General features: G+C 41.5%; 1 protein-coding gene across 8 annotated transcripts; it reads right to left on the reverse strand.

The window, feature by feature from the left end:
- Positions 1–413: 413 nt before the first annotated feature.
- Positions 414–27531, reverse strand: B3galnt1 (beta-1,3-N-acetylgalactosaminyltransferase 1 (globoside blood group)). 8 transcript variants are annotated; one of them, XM_045130328.1, is made up of 6 exons: positions 27382–27531; positions 19571–19647; positions 9425–9639; positions 6336–6404; positions 3205–3238; positions 414–2244 (listed from the first exon to the last, which is right to left on the reverse strand). In XM_045130328.1, exon 6 carries the CDS (start codon positions 2224–2226, stop codon positions 1231–1233), a length of 996 nt encoding a protein of 331 aa, XP_044986263.1. In that variant the 5' UTR covers positions 2227–2244; positions 3205–3238; positions 6336–6404; positions 9425–9639; positions 19571–19647; positions 27382–27531; the 3' UTR covers positions 414–1230. The 8 variants fall into 8 exon arrangements, with proteins under 8 accessions (XP_044986263.1, XP_044986264.1, XP_044986262.1 ...); XM_045130329.1 differs by lacking the exon at positions 27382–27531 and adding an exon at positions 27036–27166 and having other exon boundaries at positions 9429–9639; XM_045130327.1 differs by lacking the exon at positions 27382–27531 and adding an exon at positions 27036–27166.
- Between the last annotated feature and the right edge of the window lie 212 nt (positions 27532–27743).

The following is a 27743-nucleotide window of genomic DNA, read 5'->3' on the forward strand; positions in this document are numbered from 1 at the left end:
TATATTTCTGCCAAATGTTTTTAACTTTAACTATTAAAGAAAAAAGAAGTTACTTGTCTTTATCAACACAGAAATTTGGAAGAGGAATTCAACAGAAAATGTCATCCTTCTATGAAGTACAGGAGATTTAAGTCAACTCAACTTCAGACCATGTCTTCATGACAAGCTAATAACAATAGCAGTAGCTTCCTCACTCTCTCTATTCACAAAGTGATTAAGAAGAAAGCACACTGGCTGGGTTAACAGCAACTCAGATTTTCCATCTTTTCTTTCCAGCACAAATGTGGAATGTTAGGCTATTTTTATAACACTCTGGCCTTCTGTGTCTCCAGACAGCTTTCCAGAAGCAAAGATACAGCCTGGCTTTCTATATCATTCCTAAGTTACATGTGAAAAAAATGACATAGATGAAGTGACATCTAAAACCACTAGGAACTATATTTTTGAAAAAAGGATAGTAACTCAGATTTTTTGTTTTAATTCTCCATGTTACCACATTGGTAATATGCAACAAAGTTCAACACATTACTGCTTAATAACGAACTACAATGTCACATTAGTGGAAATTTCAATAATAAACTTACCAGTGAAGTAAGTAGAACAAAGCTAAATATAAAAAATTACTATTTTGTTTATACAGAATTGAAACCATCATAACATTAAACACTCAGAGAGTTTGAAATAACATTAAATAACACTTGGTAACTCTGAAATACCACACCTTGAAGCATCTTCTGAAGGACCACAAACAAACAAACTTTTGTTCAGTATAATTTTGGTGAAGTTGTTTCACAGAACAATATATATGACGTTTTAAAACTGGTGACAAGTATAAGGTACACAATGACCCCTTATGTGACTAGATGTCCAATAAATAAAACTCCACAATGCTTCCTTGATGTGGACTGATGAGCTGACCTTTCAGGGAAACCCTAAGAAATTCTAGTGTTTAAGAATAGATTGTCGAATTCTCTGGTCCCTTGATTTTATTAGCAAAATCCTTTTATAGGATGTTTAACTTCTCTGACTATGATCTTTAAAGGACCTGAGTTGAATTCTGTCAAAATAAATCACTAGGGAAACCTCTGGCCTTCAGTCCAGGGGAGCTGCTTTAGGTTTAGTTCCAGGCAAGCCAGCACTGACCTTCCCATGAGTTAGTTTCACCCGAAATCCGACTTTAACCTTGTCTGCAAATCACCCTTTCTTCCCTAGCTTCTGGTAGATTGTGGGTTAATAATGGCATGTGGTGTTCCTTAGCATAACTTGCCAGAATGTGATGATTTCCCTGGAAGAAAAGCCATGAGCTGCAATCACACGTCTGAGCTGACAAACATCCAGGTGGATTCTATATAGAAAGAAAAGGTTTGTGTCTTCTGGAATGTGAATGTCCACTTTTAACAAATTCAAGCAGATCCCAACATAAACATCTTCAAACTTAATGGGTTTCACATGACTCATTATTTCATAGATCTTCGGCACTAAATCTCTGGACATTATATAACCCAACCCACTGCAGTAGGGAGGGAACACCTTGAAAGGATACTCCTGGTATGAAATATGGTTTTTCTGGTAAAATCCTCTATAGGAATAATTATCAATTAGAGGGTAACCTGTGAAAAACTTCTCTGAGTGGTTTAAGTTTAAAAGATACTTCACTAAATTGCCAGTGTTAACAAACACATCAGTGTCTGTCTTCATGACATACTTGGCATTGGGGCAGAATTCAGTCACCCACCTGAATGCCATAATGGTTTTCAAGGTCAGGTTATTATATGTGTCTAAAAAGTCTTGTCGTATTATGTCACCATAAAGAAGGTGTTCATCCTCTAAGGACAATGTTAATATTTTCTCTTCCCCTTTGGCCTCTTGGCCTAATAAGAAAAATGTAAGAACTTCATAGCCCCACCAAGATTTTTTTTCACCCCAGGTAACTCTCACAGCTTGTCTGGCTTTCACATCTGAGGGGTGTGAGGTCACCAGGATGACCAGAAAGGGATTCTGGTTAGAGCAGTTTGGATGCCCTTGGAGTGTGAAGCGAAAGTCTTGTCTGTAAGCTGGCTCATATTCATAAAAGTACATCCAGTTCACACGCTCGATCACATTGTAGTGGGGAAGGCTGAGGTACCACATTACCAGGAAACTCAGCAGTGACAGCAGCAGGAGGCTCCATTTGAGGGACCTCAGTGACATCTTATTGGGAAGGGCAGTCAGGACAGTCAGGGCCATCCACAGCACTGGGCAAGCCTGCAATGGAAAGGTTCCAGCAGGGTTAGTAAAGACTGGATTATTATTCCACCTCCCCCCATGTCAACTGGCATATCATCACCTGGGCAAGGAGAAAGAGGAGGAAAACAAAAGCTCCAAAGCCCAACCACACACTGTAACGGTACCCTACACCCAGCTTCACTGAACCCAAGCAGAAAGACCAGCACCCAAAGATGTATTTCAACCCTTTACATCAATACCTAGGTTATAATGGATCCCTAAATCATCTTCAAACAATAACTCTTGGGGATGGAGAGATGGCTCGGTGGTTAAAGGTGCTTACTTGCAAAGCCTACCAGCCTGGGTTCAATTCTCCAGTATCCATGTGGAGCCAGTTGCACAAAGAGGGGCATGCATCTGGAGTTCATTTGCAGCAGCAAAACGCCTTGGCATGCTTCCCCCACCCTCTCCTTGAAAATAAATAAAAATATTTTTAAAAACACAATACCTCTCATTCTACATAAATGTTTAGGCTGAGCTCAAGGCCCATAATCTCATCTGCTTGAGAAGTTAAGGCAGGAAAATCACAAGTTAAAGACCTGCCTGAAGAACTTAGTGAGACCTTGTCACAAAACTAAGTTGTTTTTTTCTAAAAAAAAAAAACAGGGCTGGAGAGATGGCTTAGCAGTTAAGTGCTTGCCTATGAAGCCTAAGAACCATGGTTTGAGGCTCGATTCCCCAGGACCCACATAAGCACAAGGTGGTGAGTGCATCTGTAGTTTGCATGCAGTGGCTGGAGGCCGTGGTGTGCCCATTCTCTCTCTCTCTCTCTCTCTGTCTCTCTCTCTCTCTGTCACTCTCAAATAAATAAATAAAAAATAAACAAAAATTTAAAAGAGAAAAAATTTAAAAACAAAACAAAACATGCCTGGGAATGTAGCTCAGTAAAGTACAAATGAGCCCCTGCACTCAACCAGTGCTAAAAAAATGGCAACATACCTGTTTACTATGAGATACTGTTTATTCCTGAGACCTGAAAGAACAGAAAGAGATGGATTAAAAGGCAAATGCACAACAAAAACACATTGTGTTTCTTAACTTCTTTACCCCTATGGAAAGAGAAGTAAGGAATTTAATCCAACAAAACATGGCTAGTAACAAGTCCAAATAAAGTCAAGGTCTTTTAGAATAAGAAGCTTTGTGACGTTAACTACTCATTGTGGCTGCAGATGAGTGATAGAACAAATAGAGAGACTTCCTCTGGAAGGCCAAACGCAAGGCATCTGGAAGGATATGCTGTCCCACCACATCAGTGGTTTACATTCTTTAGGTGCTGAGAGCTCTCATTTCTCTTTCTCTATGAGTGGATTGTCTGTGCACTGCCTTTGCAAATGAAAGAAAAGAAAAAACCCTGGATGTATGCCTATACAACCCAACGTCCCACTCAGTGGTAATGACCCTGTGCTGGCAGCTGAGATCCCAAGTTTTCACCTGTCCTAGCTTTCCTCCAAAGTGTGACCATGCACAATTCATGATGATTCTACCAGTCACTATTTTCTATTATTTCAGCATATAGTATCATAAGACTGGGATGCTTTTAGAAACCCATTCAAAATAACACATACCTATATACATAGCACAACATAAGGTTATCAAGTATTTACAACAAATGGGTTGTTTTCCTTTGTAACTCTGTATGGCAGGTGAGATGGTAGGTTTGTTTGTTGTTTTTGAGACAGGGTCTTACTATATATAGCTCAGGCTGGCCTTGAATTCACAATGTTCCTCCTGCCACCTCCCAAGTGCCATCAACAAGGCATATGCCAACAACCTGGATGGGAAATCATTTTATTGTAGCTATTTTGCAAGTTGATTTTTAGAGAAGTTAAATGAAATAAAAGTGAAATAAATATGTTTTCAAACAGATTAGGAACTGATAAAGCCTACAAAATCTTTAAAGAAGTACTACAGGATGTATTTTAATAGGAAAACAAGTGAATTTGCAGGGAAGGATCAAAAGCAAAGGTATGCAAAGACATTACTAAAAGACAATGAAAACTGATGTGCAGAGACAAGAATAAAGAATAAAGGAGAAAAAAGTGAAATGCTTTCATTTATATATTATGATATAGTAGCTGCAAAAACACCAACTATTTCAAGGAAAATTAAAACATGCTAAGACTGTTGAAGAGGAAAAGGAAGACAGTGATGAGCCTTATAGCATTTTGCTAAAAAATTCGCTAAAGAATGTATATAAACCAGGGGCTGGGAAGATACTTAGTAGATAAAGTGTTTGCCTGAAAAGCATGAAGACCTGACTTCAATCCACAGAATACATTTAAAAACATTGGGTGTGTTTAGAATGTTTTCTTCCAAAGTGGTTGTGGTAGTTTGAATAGATGGCTCCAATATATCCAGTGTTTTATTAGTTTACAGTTTGCATCTGCAGCCACCTGGCTGGAGGTAGTGTCACTGGGTGGATCTTAGGGTCCAGCCCTAAGATGTGATGGTGGGTTTGAGGTTCCAATCTAAAGATAAGCAAAGTGTGCCTAGCTGGAGTTCTTGTGCTGTGTGGCTTTTGGCTAATGGCTTTTCTCTCTGTGTTTGATCCCGTGAAAGCAGGCCAACACACAGTCATGGATGATGGAAGAACTTTAAAAAAAAATACATCAAAATAGAAGAGGGCTTAGTTGGAAAGAAGGGGCTAATTGAAAGGTAATGGGAGAAGATTATGATCAAAATAACTTATATACACGTATATAAGAAAACTGTCAAGAAAAAAAATTAAATGCCAGGTGCAGTGATGCTTACCTGTAATTCCAGCTGTGGGGAGGCAGAGCTGGGGGATCCCCTGGGGCTTTCTGGCCAGCTACTCTAGCCTAATTCCTGAACTCCAGGCTAATGAGAGACTGTGTCCTATGGAATGACATCTAAGGTTGTTCTCTGGCCTCAACATGCATACATGCACATGCACCTGTATGGGCATACATACTACATAAACGTGGCAGAAAAAAAAAAAAAAGAATGTCTATAAACCGCAGAGACTATTCAATGAGAAAAAGAAAAAGAGGGGTAAAAGGAGATAAAATACATGGCAAGGAGTGCCAGGAATGGGATACCTTCCTGTGAGTTGTTGGTCAAAGGAGCCTCTGAGACCCCCAAAACAATACAGGCTATGGCTACAGCTCTTAACTGCCAACCAGAAATGAAAGTTAACCCTACTGAAGGAGACGCCACAACCACTGGTTGTAGGACACAGAGAGTTCGTGCTTAGCACAAGTTTCCTCCCTACTGGTTAATTCTCACAGTGCCAGAAGGTGATATGCAGGCCACTGGCTGAGAAAAGTCATCATCGATATCATCCCATAGTGAACCCTGTATTCTACAATACTGATCAACCAGACAATACTGATGCACCCTCTGGTGCAATAGTGGCATGACTATTACATGGGTAATCAACCACTTGATTGGATGTGAAGCCTGCTCCACAGGTGGAAACTCATGCCTGTACTTAAAACTAGGTCAAAAGCCCATGGCTGGGGAGACTACAGAGCTTAGGGAAGAGCTGACTATTGCTGAATTGCTAAACGGATATGTTATTAAAGTGCTTCATAAATACTCATCTTTATACCCACAAATCATTTTTGCTGCTCTCAGCCCTGGTTGGAAACCCTCTAGGGCTCAGGGAACATCATGGAACATGGGACAGAAACAATATGAGCTGAAGGATGGAGAGAAGCCCTGTGGAACTCTATCTTCTGGACATGATAAGGTCATTGTACTTTTGAACTCACAGCAGCTGTGGCTACCTGCACAAGACCTGCTGGAGCCAGTCATCATTGTGTTTTGCACAGGAGAAGATCCTGAGAGACCATACCCTTGAGGAGCTAATGACAGTTAATGGTTGTCAGAGGGGCATCACTGTCTACCATAGTACAGCACTGGCAAGTGATGAGAGAAAGAATACAGAGGGACTGAGAAGTAAGGGAGTGTAATGTAGGTACAATTTAATGTAGGACCAAAATGCAATCAATATGTATGAAACATTTTAAAAATGCATGGCAGACAGATAACTTAAGAGATGGCAGAAGCAAACATAAATGCACCATTAATGAGGACAAATAACTCACCTTACTAAAAAAGAAGAGCTCTCACAGACTGGCTTAAGCTCTGCAAAATACTGCTTGTTAGGCTCACACCTAAAACAGAAACAACATGGAATATTTAAAAATTAGGAAACAGTAGGAAAATGCCAATCCAAAGAAGGCTGCTATAGTTCTATTAACATCACATATTTTAAATGAATGACAAAGCCAATTTTGTTAATAAAAGGAAGCATCCAACAAGTGAATTTAAGAAACACAAAGCATCATAACCAGAACGGCACAGCATAAAAACATATAAGCCAAAAGGGCACAACTGAAAAATATGTCATCCTATTGGCAGACTTGAGGGTTTTCAAATAGTCTCTGTACCTCAGGTTATCTAACTCCTGATCCTCCTGCCTCAGCCTCAGCCTCTTCATGCTGAAATGGTAGGCAGGCACCACTGCTACCGGCTTGAAGATTTCCAACACCTCTAAGTGCTGTGATTTGCATGCAGTCTTGCCAGTTCACAACCATCCTCTGCAACATACTAAGTTTAAGGACAACTTTGCTTAAATCCTATCCTTTTCCTGAGGGGAAAACACACCACCAACAACAAAACATGTCTACACTTCTGTATTGAACATAAACAGACTTATTCTCAGTCATTAGTCCCTAAACAGTACAACCATTGAACAGCATGTGCATCATTGTTTAGGCATTTGAATTTAGAGGGAACCAGGAATGTGCAGGAATGTGCACAGACTGAATGCAAGTACTATACTCTTTTACATCAGAGACTTGACCATCAGATGACTTTGGCTGAACCAATCCCCTACTGACACCAAAGGACCACTATATTCACTTTAAGACTGCATGAAACATTTATAAAAAGAACACTGTTATTAGGTCACAAATGCCACTCAGCAATTCAAAACAGTTCAACTTTATACAGGCTACATATTCTCTAAACACAATGTAATTATCAATCAGTTACAAAGGTATAACTTGAAAAAAACAAACATCTAAAAAGTCTGTTTAGGGGCTGGGGAAACAGCTCAGTGGTAGACATACCCTGGGATCTACTTCCAATACCACTACCAAAAATACCTTTTCAGCAACTCAAAGCCTTTACACATACAATTTTTGCCCAACTCATACATTTAACAAGACATTACAGATGATTAACTCATTTTTTAAAAAACTTCATTTAGGAATTGCTGCTGTTCAAGGAACTGTCCACTTTTTGAAAAAAAATTATTTATTTATTTGAGAGAGAAAGAATGAATCAGGCACATCAGGGCCTTCAGCTGCTGCAAACAAATTCCAGACATATCCACCATTCACCTGGTTTATGTAGGTCCTAGAGAACTGAACCTGGGTCCTATGGCTGTGAAGGCAAGTGCTTTCACTACTAAGCCATCTTTCCAGCCCCCTTTTAACATTCAATATAACACCGACAATGTAGTACACTTCAATAGGGTAGTGAGTATACCAAACATAATTTGAAAATTATTTTTTGAGAAAACACAAGTATTTTTCCTGCTTTGAAAAAATAACATGTAGTTTAGCTGGGCATGGTAGCACACACCTTTAATCCCAGTACTTGGGAGGCAGAAGTATGAGAATCTCCATGAGTTCAAGGCCACCTGAGACTGCACAGTGAATTCCAGGTCAGCCTGAGCTACAGCAAGACCCTATCTCAGAAAACAAAAACAACAACAAAAAGACACATGTAGTTTAAGGGAAGCAAATGTCTCTAGTTGGTAAGGAAAGGATCTTATTTATAGAAAAATGGCAATTAGGAGCCATGTATGCAATCTCAGCACAGACCTGCAATCTCAGCACAGACCTGCAATCTCAGCACAGACCTGCAATCTCAGCACAGACCTGCAATCTCACCACAGACCTGCAAGCTCAGCGCAGACCTGCAACCTCAGCAGACGCCTGCAATCTCACCACAGACCTGCAATCTCAGCACAGACCTGCAATCTCAGCGCACATCTGCAATCTCAGCGCACATCTGCAATCTCAGCGCTCATCTGCAATCTCAGCGCTCATCTGCAATCTCAGCGCTCATCTGCAATCTCACCACAGACCTGCAATCTCACCACAGATCTGCAATCTCACCACAGCCCTGCAATTTTACCATAACCCTGCAATCTCACCACAGATCTGCAATCTCTGCACAGATCTGTAATCTCACCACAGACCTGCAATCTCACCACAGATCTGCAATCTCTGCACAGATCTGTAATCTCACCGCAGACCTGCAACCTCAGCACAGACCTGCAACCTCAGCTCAGACCTGCAACCTCAGCAGACGCCTGCAATCTCACCACAGACCTGCAATCTCAGCACAGAGCGCAATCTCAGCGCACATCTGCAATCTCAGCGCACATCTGCAATCTCAGCACACATCTGCAATCTCACCACAGATCTGCAATCTCAGCGCACATCTGCAATCTCAGCGCACATCTGCAATCTCACCACAGATCTGCAATCTCACCACAGATCTGCAATCTCACCACACATCTGCAATCTCAGCACAGACCTGCAATCTCACCGCAGACCTGCAACCTCAGCAGACGCCTGCAATCTCAGCGCAGATCTGCAATCTCAGTGCAGACCTGCAATCTCAGTGCAGACCTGTAATATAGTCTAGCCAACTTGGTGACCTTTACATTCAATAAGAGGCCCAGTCTCAAAGAATATAGTGGAGAGCTATAGAAGAAGACAATATCACATTGATCTCTGGCCTGTACATGCAAGTACATGCACATATACACAAACACACATACATACATGCATGCACAAACATATACATAAATACATGGAAGTGCATGCACATGCACATATATACATGCAAGGGCATGAACACACACACACAAACACACATATATACATGCATGTACACACACACAATTTCAAACAAAGGATAACAAACACAATTTTGAAAACAAAATTGCAATTGGCTGGCAGGTGTTATCAAGGTTAGCAGGTGTTATCAAATCATATCACAGCTACAGTCATTAAAACAGAGAGGCAGACTTCTTGGTAAGATGACAGCATAGTAACCACACCAAAGAAGCCTGGGCAGGGAAATAAGCAGAAAAACAGCAAAATACACGTACCTACCAAAAAGTGAAGGTTCATAAGTTATTATCAGCCATAGCAGAGAGCAGAAGAGACTCAGATCTTCTAGAAAGAAGGAAACCAGGCAAAATTCCTGAGATGCTGGTGACCCTGGTCTGTGCATGCACTGCTCTGGCTTGTGCAAAGCTGCAGGAGCAGAAACCAGGTGGAGGGATTTTCCACTCACATAAGCCTCCTCACAAAGTCAAGAAACCTGACAAGGAAGACAGCAGGGACCAGTTGAGCAACTGCTGAAAAACACAAACTGGACCAGCTGAGCAGTTCTGGTAAAACTTCAGGCATTCTACTCAGCCTCAAAACTGTCAGAGAACTCATTCACTCCCAGTCACATGGCATCCAGCACAGCCAATCAGAACACCAGATCCACAGCACAACAAATAGGGATCGAGGTGGGCACTCAGCATTGGTGAGATTGGAAGCCATCCCAAAAGGTAACAGAGCCTACTTACACAAGGCCAGGTACATAGGCCTGCACTGGAAGTGCTCATCTCTATTTCCCTGTCAGGGCAGGTTATATGTTACAGTTGAGTGATATATTCTTTGCTGGCTTTACCATTCTCAAATAAGATGTATTTTGGTGTTGACTATTGTCGCCTTTGACATTTCCTGATTCATAGGGCCTTTGTCTTTTTTTAGTCATTATTATTGGGGGCAGGGACTGACTTGCCCCCAGTCTGACCTGGAACCAATTTCAGACCAGAAATGTCAACCTCCCAGTTGATAGGATTAAGGGGGTGGGATCACACACTCTTAGGGACTTTGGCTTTATTAGATTATCTGATTGTTTTAATCCCCACTACTGCATAAATACTTCATGCTGGTTTTGGTTGAATGTGTATATTGCTCAGGTGAATTTTAAAATTTACCAGTAAATTGTTCTACACAGTCTACTAGAATACTTGAATAGCATGCAAACTCAATACCGATGGTCATTTCTGCTCTAACTTTGTGAGTAATATAAGCACCACACCTGGCACCCTAAACTCCTACCCTGACGATATATAAAGTCGGATTTACAAGGCTAAGAACACTGCAGATAATTATAAAACCTAAGCATGCCGGACATGGTAGCACACACCTTTAATCCCAGCACTCGGGAGGCATAGATAGGAGGATCACTGTGAGTTCAAGTTCAAGGCCACCCTGAGAATACATAGTGAATTCCAGGTCAGCTTGGGCTAGAGTGAAACCCTACCTAAAAATAAACAAAGAAAAAAAAAAAAGCCAAGCATCAAATTAATATCTATGTTCAAAGAAGCCAAAGAAGAAAACAAAGAAATCAAGGAGGAAAACAAAATCCTGAAGGAGAATACAGGAAACCAAATTAATGAAATAAGAAGATCAATACAACACATGAAACAAGTAAATAGAAATAATAAAAAAATCAGAAATAATAGAAATGAAAAGCAGAATAAGTCAAATAGAAAACTCTATAGAAAGTCTCATCAGTAGAATGGATCAAGGAGAGGACAGAATATCTAAACTAGAAGACCAGGCGGCAGATCTAAAACAGTCCAACAAGGAGAAAGACAAACTAACAGGAAGACATGAATGGAAATTTCAAGACATTTGGAACACTGTGAAGAGATCAAGCATAAGAATTCAGGGCATTGTGGAAGGAAAAGAATTTCACTCCAAAAGCATAGCAGATATTTTCAACAAAATCATAGAAGAATATTTCTCCCAAATAGGGAAAGTGATGCCAATACAGATACAGGAAGCCTACAGAATACCAAACAGACAAAATCAGGAACAAGCCTCTCACCATCATATTATAATTAAACTACAAAACACACAAACCAAAGAAAATATATTGAAAGCAGGCAGAGAGAAAAATCAAGTCACACACAAAGGCAAGCCCATCACACTTTAAAAGCCAGAAGGGCTTAGAATGAAAATTCTGAAAGATAATAATTGTCAACCAAGATTACTTTATCTAGCAAAGCTAGCCATTCAAACTGACTGAGAAATAAGGACATTCAACAACAAAAGTAGGCTAAAGAACTATATAACCACTAAACCAACACTATAGAAAATACTGGAAAGGATTCTCCATGATGAAGAGATAGAAAAGCATACACATAAGGAAACAGGAAAATTTTAAACCATACTCAAATAATAGTTAATATAGGATAGTAAAGGAAAAACTGGAAGAACTACAAAATGAGAAGAATGGCAAGAATACTTACCTCTCAATAATAACTTAATATCAATGGCCTCAATGCCCCAACCAAAAGATACAGGTATGTAGACTGGGTTAAAAAGTAGAATCCTTTTGTTTGCTTCTCCAAGAAACTCACCTTTCCATAAAAGATGGACACCATCTTAGGGTGAAAGGTTGGAAAACAGTATTTCAAGCAAATGGGCCTAGAAAACAAACAGGTGTCGCTATACTAATATCTGACAGGGTAGACTTCAAAGCAACTTTAGCTAGGAAAGATAGGATGATTACTTTCTATTGATTAAAGGAACACTCCAAAAGGAGAATATTACAATTCTGAACATATATGCACTTAACATGGGGACTCCCCATTTCTTGAAACAAACACTGTTAAGATCACAGATAACACCAAGCACAGTTGTACTGAGTGGCTTCAATACCCCACTCTTATCAATTGACAGGTCATCCCAGGAAAAAATAGAGATGCATTTGGATTAAATGAGGTCATAAAACAAATGTGCCTAACAGATAGCTACAGAACATTTCATTCAAGTGCTGCAGAATACACATTCTTTTCAGCAGCACATGCAACATTTTCTAAAGCAGACCCTATTATTAGGACACAAAGCAAACCTTAACAAATGCAGGAAAACTGAAATAATTCCTTGTACTCTATCTGATTACAATGGGATTAAACTACAAATCAACACCAGAGAAGCTATATAGCATAAACAACATCATGGAAACTAAACAATGCACTACTAAATGATGAATGGGTCAATGAAGAAATCAAGAAGGAAATCAAAAAAATTCATAGAAACAAATAATAATGAGAATACAATGTACCAAAACCTTTGGGACACAATGAAGGCAGTTCTAAGAGGGAAATTTATAGCTTAAGGTTTCTACAATAGGAAATCAGAAAGGACTCAAACAGCTTAATGCTTAACCTAAGGCCTTGGAAAAAGAAGAACAAGGTGACCGAAAATCAGTAGATGAGAAGAAATAATAAAGACTAGGGCAGAAATTAATGGAAAAGAAACCAAAAAAAAAAAAAAAAATCCAAAGAACCAGTGAAACAAAGAGTTGGTTCTTTGAAAGGATAAACAAGATTGATAAACCCTTAGCAAATGTGATCATCGGAGAGAAGAGACACAAATTAATAAAATTAGAGATGAAAAGGAACTATTACAACACATATCAAAGAAACATACTCCACTAAGTTTGAAAATCTAAAAGAAATAGATGATTTTCTTGATTATATGACCTACCAAAAATTAAATCAAGATAACATAAACCATTTAAGTAGACCTATAGCAAGTATGGAGATCCAAGCAGTTATAAAAAGTCTACCAACTAAAAAATGTCCAGACCCAGATGGATTCACTGGTGAATTTTACCACACCTTCAGAGAAGAACTGACATCACTGTTTCTCAAACTTTTCCATAAAAACAGAAAAGGAATAAAATATACCAAACTCCTTCTACGAAGCCAGCCCTGACACCAAAACCAGACAGACAGAGAAAAAAGAAAGAAAGAAAGAAAGAAAGAAAGAAAGAAAGAAAGAAAGAAAGAAAGAAAGAAAGATTACAGTGCAATCTCCCTCATGAATATAGATGCAAAAATTCGCAGTAGAATATTGGCACACAGAATACAAGAATATGTCAGAAAGATAATTCACCCCAACCAAGTAGGCTTGATCCCAGAGATACAGGGATGGTTTAAAATATGCAAATCAATAAATGTAATACACTACAAAAATGGACTGAAGGACAAAAATCACACAATCATCTCAGCAGATGCGGAAAAGGCATTTGACAAAATCCAACATCCTTTCATGATAAAAGTCCTACAGAAACTAGGAATAGAAGGAACATTTCTCAATATAATAAAGGCTATTTATGACAAACCTACAGCCAACATAATACTAAATGGGGAAAAACTTGAAGCTTTTCCACTAAAATCAAGAATAAGAGAAGGATGTCCACTGACCCCACTTTTATTTAATATAGTACTAGATATAATAGCTATAGCAATAAGGTAAGATACACACACCAAAAGGATATAAATTGGAAAGAAAGAGGACAAATTATCATTGTTTGCAGATGATATATGATCCTATACATAAAGGACCCTAAAGCTCTATCAGCAAACTGTTACAACTGATAAACACTTTAAGAAACATAGCAGGACACAAAGTAAACACACAGAAATAATTAGCCTTCCTATATGCTAACAACAAACACGCTGAGGATAAAATCAGGGAATCATTCCCATTCACAATTGCCTCAAAATAAATAAATAAAACAAGCACCGTGGAATAAATCTAACCAAGAAAGTGAAGGATCTCTACAATTAAAACTATTAAAAACTCAAGATAGAAATTGTTAAAGACACCAGGAAGTGAAAAGACATCCCTTGTTCTTAGATTGGAAGTATCAATATTGTGAAAATATCAATCTTACCAAAAGCAATCTAATGCAATCCCCATCAAAATTCCAATGGCATTCTTCTCAGAAATGTAAAACATAATCCTAAAATTCATTTGGAAGCACAAAAAACTTGAATATCCAAAATAATGTTGAGCAAGAAAAATAAAGTCAGTGGTATTACCACACCTGATTTTAAGCTATATTACAGAGCCATAGTAACAACAATAGCATGGTACTGGCATAAAAACAGACACATAGATCAATGGAACAGGCCCAAATGTAAGTCCAGGTACCTATAGCCTCCAGATCTTTGACAAAAATACTCACTAGAGAAAAGACAAATGGTACTGTAGAAGGATGAAAACAGATCCTTATCTCTTTCCATGCATAACAATTACGTCCAAATAGATCAAAGACCTTAATATCACACTCAAAACTTTGAAACTGCTATAGGAAAAAGTAGGGGAAACCCTTCAACATATTGGTATAGGCAACGACTATTTATTTTTTTTCAAGATAGGGTCTCACTCTAGGCCAGGCTGACCTGGAATTCACTATGCAGTCTCAGGGTGGCCTTGAACTCATGGCGATCCTCCTACGTCTGCCTCCCAAGTGCTGGGATTAAAGGCGTGCGCCACCATGCCCGGCTTTAGGCAACGACTTTTTAAATATAACCCCAGTTGCTCAGGAACTAAAACCATTAATCAAACACTGAGACCTCATGAAATTACTATGCTTTTGTACATCAAAGGACACTGTGACTAGAACAAACAGGCAACCTACAGAATGGGAGAAAAAAATTAAGATTTTATTTATTTATTTGAGAGACAGAGGGAGGGAGAGAGAGACAGATGGAGAGAATGGATACATCAGGGCCTCCAGCCACTGCAAACAAACTCCAGACACATGTGCCACCATGTACATTTGGCTTATGTGGGACCTGGAGAATTGAACCTGGGTCCTTAGGCTTCACAGGCATGCACCTTAGCCATTAAGCCATCTCTCCAGCCCCAGAATGGGAGAAACTTTTTGCCAGCTATATATATGCCAGAGGATAATATCCAGGATACACAAATTCCAAAAACTAAAAAATAAGATATCCAACAGCCCAGTTAAAAAATAGGCTATGGAGGGCTGGAGAGATGGCTTAGTGGTTAAGTGCTTGCCTGTGAAGTCTAAGGACCCCAGTTCGAGGCTCGATTCCCCAGGATCCACGTTAGCCAGATGCACAAGGGCACGCACACGTCTGGAGTTCATATGCAGTGGCTGGAAGCCCTGGCGTGCCCATTCTCTCTCTCTCTCTGCCTCTCTCTCTCTCTGTCTGTCACTCTCAAATAAATAAATAAATAAATAAATAAAAACAAAAAATAGGCGATGGAGATAAATAGAGAGCATTCTCAAAAGAAGAAATACAGATGACCTATAAGCATCTTAAAAAATGTTCTACATCCTTAAGCCATCAAGGAAATGCAAATTAAAACTATTTTGAGAATCCATCTCACTCCTGTCAGAATGACTATTATCACGAAAACAAATGACAATAAATGCTGGTGAGGATGCAAAAAAAGAGGAGCCCTTCTGCACTGTTGGTGGGAACGTAATCTGGTACAGCCATTGTGGAAATCAGTGTGGAGGTTCCTGAGACTAGTGAAAATAGATTTACCATATGACCCAGCTGTACCACTCCTAGGCATATATCCTAAGGACTCTTCTCATTACCTTAGAGATATGTGCTCAACCATGTTTATTGCTACTCAATTCACAATAGCTAGGAAGCAGAATCAGCCTACATGGCCCTCTATTGATGAGTGAATAATGAAAATAAGGTACATTTATACAATGGAGTTCTATTCAGCAGTAAAAAGAAATGAAAGTTACAGGAAAATGGATGGTTATGGAAAGGATTATACTTAGTGAGGTAACCCAGGCCCAGAAAGCCAAGCACCCCATGTTCTCTCTCATATGTAGATCCTAGCTACAAATGTTTAGGCTTGTATGTGATTTGGAATAGAACTTGTTAGCAAAGGCCAGTGAGCTAGAAAGGGACTAAAAGGGAGAAGAGGACTTAAAGGGATGGTACTTTATACATGAAAGTAGAACAGATCATTGGGGATGGAAAGGCCTAAGTGATATCTGGAGAAGAGACTAAGGTAAAGAAGGGTAGAGTGAGGGTTAATCAAAATCTAAGAAGGTATGAATAAGTCATATGGAAACCTACTTTTTTGAACAATGGCACACCCAGAAGCCATAGATTGTTACTAGGAAATTTTCAGTGAGTTGTTGGCCAGGGAGGTCCCTGATGCTCCCAAAACACTACAAGTCATTTCTAAGGCTCTTGGTTTCCCACCAGGAATAGATGGTAAGATCTGTTGCTGAAGACTTGACATGCTTGGACTGCAAGGTCATTGAGAAATCTTGCTGGAGCTGAACTGAAAACCTTTTCCATGTAGACCAGCTGATAGAAAGCTAGAAAAAGCTATGCTGCATGCAGCTCCGTTGGAGAGAGAAAAGTCATCAGTGGAGATAAACAGTAGTGAATACTTCAAGCCTTAAGTGTGGCCAGCCAAGGCAGATGATCCAACAAGGTGCAATAGTGGCATGTGTTTTATGGGAGAAACCAATCATCCTCTAACTGGACTGAATCAAGCAACTACATTGCACCCCAGCCCCCATACACTGATATCCATACATGATATAAAATACAATGCATTCAGTCCAACTTTAAAAATCCCCATAGTTTTTATCAATCCCAATAATGTTCAAACATCACCATAGTACAAGATCTTTTAACTGAGCCATAATACCAAAAAATCCCCCAAAAAAAACCCATAGTGGCACAGAATAAACATTCACAGTACAAAAGATGGCACTGTCATAGAAAAGAAATATTCAACCAATATAAGATTTAAACAGGGTAAACATTAAACTATGTAGCTCCAAGTCCAACAACTCTTGTCAGTGACAAGTCTCCAAGTCCAATAACTCTAACCACTGACAAATCTCTGGAGTTCCAATTTTGACCCTCCAGCTAGGCTACTTACAGTGCTGGAAAACTTCATCCGGGGCTGGAAGCTCTCCTTGGCAGCCATTTTGTGGTCCCAGCATTTCCAATGGGTCTCCACTGCAACCCATGGTCCATCGTTAAGGCTCCATCGGGTCTCCATGCAGGCATCCCGCAAACCTGCTTCACATGCCCATGGCCATTTCCAAAATACAAAACCATGTTGCAAACTCAGTGGCCCTCTTTTTCCTGCATTTCTTATACTCTAAGATACCAGGTAGGGTGCCAATTTGTTAATGCAGGGGTGGGAGAATAAAGCAGACTTTGAAGAACAGGACACTCCTTGAGCATTCAGGCTCCTTCAAAAGAGTCAACATTCTTCCTGTTGCCCCAGTGCAGGTCAGCTGGCCCAATCCCAAAGGTTGTAATCTCTCAATTGCAGCTGAACAGGCAGCAGTTTTGGCCTAAACAATTCTTTCTGTGCCATATTCCTCTGCTCACACCAGTTCATTTCTACTCAAAGCAACCCTGCACAAGTTCTCAGGACATGGGCATAACAGCTGGCTTTTCACATAAACTGCCTCTAGCCCAGTCCAAGCAAAGCTCTTTCTCACTCTCATAAGCCAAACCTCACAGTCCATAGTTCTTACTGCATCCAGGTCTTTCTACTCTGACCAGAATAGTCCATCAGGCTATATTTATTACAGCATTGCAAGGTGTCTCTTAGGCCAAGGTTCCAAATCCTCCCACATTCCTCTTGAAAATCAGCTCCAAAAAGGCCAAAGCCACACAGTCAAGTGTCTAGCAGTAATCCTACTCCTCGGCACCACTTTGCTGTTGCAGTCAGGTTCACATTGCTGATACAGAAATCACCCAACCAAGAGCAGTTTGTGGGGAAAAAGAGGTTTATTTTGACTTACAGGCTCGAGGAGGAAGCTCTATGATGGCAGAGAAAATGGTGGCATGAGCAGAGAGTGGCTATCACCCCTGGCCAACATAAGGTGGACAATAGCAACAGGAGAGTGTACCAAACACTGCCAAGGGGAAATTGGCTATAATACCCATAAGCCCGCCCCCAAACTACACTGCCTCCAAAAGGCATTAATTCTCAAATCTCCATCAACTGGGAACCTAGCATTCAGAACACCTCACTTTATGGGGGACACCTAAATCTAACCACCACAGATGGCATTTTCTCCCTGCAGCCACCTACTCCCAATTGTATCTACCTCAGCCTCAGAAGGGCCCAGCAGACCCAAACAACCACAGGTCATTCAAACAAACCTAAACCAAATTTAACACACACTCTCTGAGAAGAAGATATAATCTACAGTGTTTATCAAATTTATCTGAACAAAAACCTATCTTAGTTTTCAGAGTCTCTGACAGGGAAGGATCTGTATGAAGGCTGGCCCAATGACAGACACCCTGTATTCATTCCCTTGGAAGTGGGTTCTGTGAATTATTAATCATATTTGATCTTCAGTAGTAGTTTGCAGTAATCACAAACTAGTTCATTTATTTTGGTGTGATTCAGTCAAGCTGAACACAGTTCCCTGTACTATAGCAACTCCAAAGGGAGAATACTGTACACGAATGTGTATGTACAAAGCAACATCGGGAAATGTGCACAGGGGGCCCAGAGCCTTTTGATTATTGCTCCCCCACAAAAAAAATGTAAAAGAAGTTATGTTATTTAAGACAGCCTCAACAACCCAAGTATATACCTGCAAATGAAGGGATAACTATGCAGCATGTTACCCATAATGAGCCCATTACCATTCCACATGCTGTCACCAACATTCTCTCAACTGTAATGTTGGCTGAAGTAAGCCAAGACACAGTGGGTATACAGAGTCCATCGACATGAACAGAGAACTGGATGCCCTACAGTGGAATGAAGGTTTCCCAGCCCCTCTGCAAAGGAAAGTAACCCAGGAAGGGGCAAAGGGTTTTTCAGGGATCCTGGCCATGTTCTGATTTTTTACATCTGAGACCACAGGTACACTCCAATAATTCATCTTATTACTTGTACACTGTTCTTTCTATAAGTCAGACTTGGTAGGTCATTCTGTTTGTCCACTTGACACTGTAGTGGTATCTACATACCATGCTGGCCTAGAGCCCCACTGTAGTGACAGCTGCAGTAATTACTCCCTGGCCCCAGTTCATGCTATCTTCAGGAGACCTGGTGAACGAACGTGATTTCACCGTCTCTACGGGAAAGTGTGGAAATGGAAGTGTAGAGTCAATAGCTTGTCCCCAAATCACAGTCTTTTAAGTGACTGAGACAAACTCAAACAGGGCTCCCAATGTCACAGTCTAGGCTTCTAGAGCTGCCTGGATCCAAGAGGCCCTTGTGACCCAAGCAGCTGTGTGAAATATGGGTTTCAACTTCTTGTGATCAATGAACCCTAACACAAACAGTAAGCAGCCCCCCAGCCTTCACATAGGAAAACTAAAGCTTCCATTCCCAAACCTGAGGAAGGAGCTATTAACAAGAGTGACTAATTATTTGTTCAGCTTTACCTTTTATTTGTACCAAAACATGCTGAGCACCAGAAAACAAACTGGGTGGGAAGGGGTCAGTCCAAATGCAAAGGCTCCTGAGAAACAAGTAAAAAAAGAGACATAATAATTAATGTCAAATTCTTTCCTGGGTGCAAATATGTTTGTAAGTTTTTACAGAAAAAAAAATAATTTAATTAATTTAAGGATTTACAAAATTTTTTCTAACTACAAATTTTAAATATATTTGAGAAAGTTTACTAAATGGGGAAACACAAAACAGTAAAAACTTAAGATTGACACAGGGGACATTTTTTAAAGTATTATCCATCGTATTTGTGAGACAAAGATTGGGTATTCCAGGGTCTCCTGCTGCTACAAAAGAACTCCAGATGCATGCACCACTTTGTGCATCTGGCTTTATATGGTTATTGGGGAAATGAACCCAGGCAGTCAGGCTTTGCAAGCCAGTGCCTTTACCCACTGAGCCATCTCTCCAGCCTGACATTTCTTGTGTGTATGTTTATGTGGTAATCGTGTATGTGTGCATGCATAAGGACACTTGTAAGCCTGTCAACATCAGGTGACTTCCTAAGTTGCTCTCTACCTTGTGCTTTTTTCTCTCGCTGAACCTGAACTTGCCGATTCAGGTAGACAAGCTAGTCAGGAAGTCCTTGGGATCCTCCTGTCTCACCTCCCCAGTGTTGGGATTACAGGCCTGTGACACCATAGACTCAGCTTTTACATTGGTTCTGGGGATCTGAATTCAGGTCTTTATGCTTGTGCAGCAAGTATACATCTTCCAAGCCTCACTGTGTTACTAATGCAGGATTCTGAGTTTCAGGAGGGGTCTCCGAAACTTGTGAAAAGGGTTGGAGAGATGGCTTAGCCATTAAGGTATTTGCCTGCTAAGCCTAAGGCCCCAGTTTGATTCCTTAGTACCCACGTAAGCTAGATGCACAAGGTGGCACATGTCTGGAGTTCATTTGCAATGGCTGGAGGCTCTGGTGTACCCATTCTCATTCTCCCTCTCATTCTAAAATAAAGGAATAAAATATTTTTTTAAAAACTGCCTTATTCCTCTTTCTCCTTCATTACCAAACACCAACTTATGGCTACCTCTCTGTGGAGTCTGCACTTCTGTCCCACTCCAACAGGTTACTAGAAAAACTGCTTTCTTCTAGGCTTCCATTCTCAGCAAAACGAGCTTAGAATAGTCCTTCCCTGACCCTGACCATGTAGATCCCCAGTCCTTGGTTTCCTATCGGATGCCTCCTTGTTCCTATCTTAGCATTTAGGCATACCTGGTAATCTTTTGTAAACCTATTTGTCAGTTTTATTTTCTATTCCATTAAAGAAAGAATAAAATTGAAGAAATTGCTCAGTGATTAAGGCCTAAAGAGCCAGATCTGATTACGCAGCAACCATGTAATGCCAGGTGCACTTTACTTACTGAGACAGGCTTGAACTCAAAGCTCACTGAGGCAGCGCTTCTAGCCAGCTTTCTGGAGGTTTCTCTTTCCACCTCCTGAGCACCAGGATTACAGGTGGGTAACCATGCCTGCCCACCAATTACGTAGGAGTTAGGGCCCTAACACTGTTCTTCAGTCTTGCACAGCAAGCACTTTATTCACTATGCTATCTCCCCAGCCTTCCAACCCCTTTTTATTAAAATATTTTTATTTATTTATTTGAGAGAGAAAGAGAGAGAGAAAGAATGGGCATGCCCGAGCCTCTAGCCACTGCAAATAAACTCCAGACACATGTGCCACTTTGTGCATCTGGCTTACATGGGTCCTGGGGAATCAAATCTGGGTCCTTAGGCTTTGCAGGCAAGTGCCTTAACCACTAAGCCATCTCTCCAGCCCCTAGCCCTCTTTTCTTTGGAAGAAAAATAATTATTTTTTCTTCCCCAGGTTTCATTTTCATTCATATATCTAACCCCCCACAATTACCCTTTCTTATGTATTTTTTAAAAATATTTTTGTTTATTTGCAAGTAGAGAAAGAAGAAACACAAACAGGGAAAATGGGTGTGTTAGGGCCTCCAACCACTGCCAACAGACTCCAGATTCGTATGTCATCCTCTGCATCTGACTTTACATGGATAATGAGAAAATGAACTCAGGTCATTAGGCTTTGTAGGCAAGCACCTTAACTGCTGACCCATCTCTCTAGCCCTCGTGTCTTTTTTTTTTTTAACCCATTGAGTTAAATTAAGAGTTGTTTGCATGAATGTGGGTAGAAAGTTATTTCCTGTGGAATGGGCAATTGACCAGTGGCTATTCCACTGATGAACCTGACTCTGTCTCCCAGTAACCAGTAGCTACCAATAGTTACTCTGGGAGGTCTGGGGTCTCATACAGCCTTATCTCATCAATAGGAAGTATTAGTAGGCTCAGTCTTGTGCTGGAAACCACAGCTACTTTGAGTTCATGAGTGTAGTGGTCATGTCACATCCAGAAGACAGTTTCAAAGACCTCTTTCTCTTCCTCCTGCTCTTACATTCTTTCTTCCCCCTCTTCCATGAGGCTCTCTGAGTCTCAGAGGGAGTGGTTTAGATGTCCTGTTTGAAGCTGCCAACTTTGCAAAAACTTTTTCATTGTTCAGTTACGAATGAATCTGAACTATTGACTGAATTTAAGAAAAACTAAACCCACATGAGATTGTTGCATATTTTCAGCAATGATCAGCACTAAATGAGACATCTCTAACACACCCTTCAAGGCTCAGAACCATTGTAGAAGAGATGGCACAAAGAATTTAAGAACCAAAGAAAGGGGAGAAGCACTTTGCAATGCTGTCTTCCAGAAGCAAACTGGCTGTGGCATTCATGACCTCATAGTGGCTGATGCTACAAGACCTGCATAACAGGAGGAAAAAATGGTGACATCAAAATAGAAGAAGAGAATCGGTGGAAGGGAGCAGGAGATGGAGAAAACCAAGGGTTCTACTAAAGGAAGGGATCATGATCATGGTATACTGTCTATATGTATGGAAGGTGTCAATAAAATTAAAAACAAATAAATACCTTCACTCTGATGCCATTTCTCAATGTTGCCCTAGACATTCTGGCTGGTTTCAGTAGTACTATAACTGGGTGTGTTACCAGATGTCTGGGAGACTGTCACACCTTATGGAAATGGAAGCCCCCTGCTTTGGTGTGCTAAGCAGGAGACACCTGGGCCTTTAAAAAAAATTTAAAGGGCATTATATAATGTTTACCAAAAAAAAAAAAAAACCCTTTCTTGAAGGTCAAACAAGGCTGGAGAAGGTACTTTTTCCTAGACCCGGAGGTTGTGGTAGACAGGGTGTTTGGGCTGAGACATGACATTAGGAGCAACCAAAAGCAGCAGGGCTTGAAAAGGAAATTCAGGTGCAATTTCTTTTGAGCTTCTGCCCTGCTTTCACATGTGTCCAACAACAACAACAAAAAACCCCTATCAATCTGCAATCAGGTTAGGATTTCATGGAGTTTTGGGTTGTTTTTGAAGAGGGCAGAGTGGGCTTCTAGGCACTTTGGAAGTCGACAATACTTCAGTAGCAATATATGAAGCCCACTTTGCAGCTTTACAACATGGATGTTGTTAACAGTCTCACTGTAGGGCCTGCGTATTCATGGATCAGCAAACTTGGAACCCAAAGTAAAGTTCTTCAACTCCAAATGCCACATGACCTTCTGTCAATGCACAGAGCCTGCAAGAGAGCCTGGTCTCACACCAGATCCCACAACTTCCTGAGACTGCTGCACAGGGATAGACAAGTGGTGCAGAAGTGAACTTATCTCTGCACTCAGGGATGAACAGTTTGAGAGCATGTGACAAAGCAGCCAGAGAAAAGATGGCAGGCAGGATGAGCCTGTCAGGGAAACTAGAAACTCTAGCAAAGAGTAGGAAATCAAGCAACAGTGGAACTAAACTGACGTGCAAGCTGGAAAGATATGGGAAGCTGCCCTCATTAACATTTCATCTTCCCATTGCCTGAAATTAGGAACTGTATAGATGTTTTCCATTCTTCTCTGTTATCCATTACCTGCTGCTTTGCTATCTGTGCCCACTTCTTTCTCTCATCTATTCAGTCATTCATCTGATATGCTAGCTCTGTGACAGAAGCTAAGTGAACAATAAGAAGACACGACCATCCCTCAACTTGCTGGCACTGTACAGAGTATGGTGGAAAGTTCATGTCTCCTAATTTAATCTGAACCTCAAGAGGGAAATCTATCTAGAAAATGGGTGAGAGCTACTCAGCTCAAACATTTCCACATAAGTGACCAGAGTCCAGAGTCCAGGGCAGTAAGCTGAGTTTATACTCTCAGGATGTGTTGTCACCCAAAAAAGGTGTAAGCCTTAAAGCCTGCACCAGTATAAAGGGACTATTTGATACTATTATGATGATTTTTCTTCCTCTTAGAAAGTGCATCATACCATCGTCAAAATTAAAGTCTATAATCAAAATTACAGTCATGCATAGTTCCAGGTAAGAGAGACAGCTTGAGCCCTCACTCTCAGGCTGGGTCAGTTGGCTACAGACCTCTTTCAACAGCAATGGAATTCTGACTTTTAGGAGCTTGTTCCAAATGTACCTTGGGAATTTTTCAGACAACTATGTTCTATCCTAGGAATGAACAAAAACTGTGCTTTCCAAAATCTACCTACTAAGCATTTTCTTTGCTAACTAAATGTCTCTACCTCAGCTTCTTGATTTTCGTCTCTGTAAAAGGCAGAGCCCTAGGCAAGAGTAACCAAATGGGTTCAACTGGTTCCCTACAGACACCAAGATCCATGGATGCCCACCCGCCCCTATATCTTAAATCTTCTTAGATTTCTTGTAATACCTAACACAATGGGTAATGGCCAGAAAAGAAAGTCTATACATTTTTAGTACAGACATTTTTTCTGATATTTCTGGTTCATGGTTGGTTGAATCTATAGATATGGAAGCCACAGACCCAGAGGACTCCTTCTGGAAACATTTGTTCTAGACCTATGAAAGTGGCATGCCTTAGGGCGTGTAACTGCTTTCTCAGTGGATCTGAGATCTACTCAACAGTGGTGGGGTGGAGGTGGGAATAGGATTCATGACTGGTACTGAAAACCTGGTCAAAAACCTGTGGCTGGTGAGATCATAGGCCCAAGGAGGGAAGCTACTACTGTTGTTTACCTAAATGAGTATGTTGTGTTCATCAAGTGACCATATAAATATTTACATTTATACCTGTAAATTGTACTGCTCTCAGGCTCAATCCAAGGAGCTTCTTTTTGCAGTGGGAGACAGTTAGTGCAGAGACTCATAAATGGTCAAAGTACTAAGAGTAAGTGACTGTTGAGTGCTTGGCCCTAAACAAAAGACATCTATATCACCTCTTCCAAGGCTCAGGGAACATCATGGAAAAAGAGGCAGTAAAAAATCTGTGAGCCAGAGGACAGAAAGGAGTGCAATGGAACTAACTGGTCAGTTGTACTCTGAATGCAACAGTCCACAGGTGGGCAAAGACTGTTGATGACTTTTCTCTCCCAGCAACCTTCATGGCACCTTCTAGTACCATGAAGAATCAAAGTAGGAGGAAGGCTAGTTGAAAAAAAGGGGTTTAGCTGGAGTGGAAGGTGGACAAGAGAAGGTAATGGGGATTGAATATGATCAAAATACAAACATAATACATAAAATACATGTATGAATTATAACAAAATTCAAAGAAAGAATATCCTATTTAACCCCCCATGAGGCTGTAAGAGTGTGGCTATGTACCACATAGCAGGAGTCTACCACATGGCAAGGTACTATGGCCAATGGCTGCAAAGCTACAATAGGAAAGCATTATTTGTCCTGGGCATTATATAGTTATAAAAAGATAAATATGTTTCCTAAAATAAGACTCCACCTGAATCAGCCAGTGGTCCATGGAACAGAGCTGGAAGCTGGGAATGGAGGAAAACAAACCATTCCTGCCAGGTGTGTTGGGGGGAAGGGTGGTGTTGAAAGCTATCAGTGAAGTTTTAATTCTGAACTTGAAGTTGAATATGACCCACCAAATAAATTTCTGTAGTTATTAAGTTGTCCTGAAGTACTATAGATTTTAATTAAAAACTTGTTTAAGTAAAATGTATTATCCAAAATGGTTTAGTATAGCTTGAATTTTTCCCTCTCAAACCCTCTGGGAAAACAAACACACCAGACTATAGTGAACACTACAGCTTGTGTCAATTACAACCAAAATCCATTAATGGTACCATAATGGATGTTTTTAACCAACTCACATAAATTCAAATTAAAATCAGATAACCCCACCTGTAGAATTTCAGATGAAGTTATAAATCACTTGCTGAAGGTTTTGTGATTTTTTTTAAATCCCATGCTATTATTAAAACAAATCTTCCAAGAACTACTGAACACAAGAAAAAGAGTATATCATAATACTGAAACTATGGCTTCCAAAAATGAGTTCTATACCTGTGAATACCAGAGAAGCAAGTTATCATGTCTCACCAGAATCCATTCCACCATGGAACCCAACAATTTCTCATTTGTGGAAAAGCTTTGATCCTTTCTCCTACCTCCTTGTTCCCATATCACTTCGTGTACTAATGTGGTATATTTAGGCACTGTTTGGATAGTGGATTATTTTTAGTCTAGAGTTAGCCAGAGACCATCCATGCGCATGAACCTCTCAGTCTAAACTACGACTGAATCTTCTGAGTATTAAATAGTTCCCTTCTCCAAGCTGACACAAGTCCAGTATGAGGCATCAAAACTTCTGAGAGCACAAACAGCTCACGGCTACTGCCTAAGACACCCATGAAGAGCTAAAACACAAACGTTGTCAGGTGAAGACTGCAAACCCAAATATTCTTTACCTCTCAACACAGAAAGACTCTGGCAAATTTCTCCCTTGGTAGCAACTGTCCTAACAAAGCACTGTCCTCTAAGGGCCTGCACAGTGCAAAACACAACATGCCCAGCTCAAAAATCCAACCTGAAGCAGTCAGGAATACCCCAGGCAACTGCCTATGCTTGCTGCTCGCATCCTTCTTGCCTGCTGGGAAACGTGAATCCGCTGCAGCTCTAAGGTCTTTTCTCTAAGAAGCCTTACTTATTAATCTATGGCCCAAACCTTTGGAGTTTCCTCCGCCTCTTTCCAATCTTCCCACCCCCTTCCTTCAATCAGTTCTCCATCCCTGTCCATGAAGCTCCCTCTTCCCTGGGGACACCCGCCCTTTCCCAGCGCGAGGCGTCTGCGTTCGCCCCAGGCCCGCGGGGTCTCCGGCCTCGCCACGGCCGAGCCGCCCGGGTCTCCCAAGGCAAGGCAGGGTGGACGGGTGCGGCCACAGCCTGGGCTGGCCGCGCGCCCGGGACTCTCCAGTCCCACTCAGGACCCGGGCCGAGGCCGGCCTCGGAGGCCCCAAGGCCGGGGCGTGGCGGCCGTGCGGGACGGGGGGCGATGGAGTGGACGGCGCAGGGGGCCCCGGACGCCCGGGATCTCGGCGTACCTGTCGATCGGAGGGCAGGGAGCGGATCCGCGGCCGCGCTGGGCACCCAGCCCCGAGGTGCCGCCCGCCGCAGAGCCCCGCTGCAAGCTCACCTCCCGCGCCACGCGCCTGCTCCACTGCGATGCGGACGGGCTCCTCCGCTCCGCTCCGCCGCGCTGCGCGCGCACGCGGCCCCCGCAGACGCACGCACGCACGCTCGCTCGCCCGGGCGCGTCGCTGGTAGCCGGGACCGGAGACGGCCCCGCGCCGCTCCTCCCGCAGCCACCTCGCCCGCGCCCTGCCTTCCAAACCGCGGACGTGGAGCGCGGTCGGCCTGCAGGGGCAAACTCCCGGCCAGCGCGCATACCTAAGACCGCCGTCTCCTCGTGGTCCTGGGCGTCTTTGCCAAGCCCAGTGAAATGCATAGCTTCCAGGCAGGGTTTGTCTGTGGAACTCAATACAAAGCTAAATACCGACCGAGGCGACCTTGCTAGGAATTCTCGGCTCCTCAGAAGAAATGCACATCCTCTTTCCAGGACTGCTGCGGGCAGGTTCCAGTGCTCTGTTTGTGTGCACAGGACTCCCCTGGAGTCGCCTGCTCTCTGTCTCTGTCTTCTAAGCATCTGGACATTTGGCCTGCTCCACTCCGAGGCGTCCCCACCTGAATGCTCTCCCAGGAGGAGAAAGACTTGTAAACTCCGAGCTGGCTTGATACTATATGCATTCTGC

The sequence above is a fragment of the Jaculus jaculus genome, chromosome 11 (genome assembly GCF_020740685.1).
Source record: "Jaculus jaculus isolate mJacJac1 chromosome 11, mJacJac1.mat.Y.cur, whole genome shotgun sequence".
In the NCBI taxonomy this organism is placed as follows: domain Eukaryota; kingdom Metazoa; phylum Chordata; class Mammalia; order Rodentia; family Dipodidae; genus Jaculus; species Jaculus jaculus.

What these genes read in the sequence shown, in the direction of transcription:
- B3galnt1 (XM_045130332.1), bottom strand. Translation starts at nt 2,226, where the DNA reads ATGGCCCTGACTGTCCTGACTGCCCTTCCCAATAAGATGTCACTGAGG.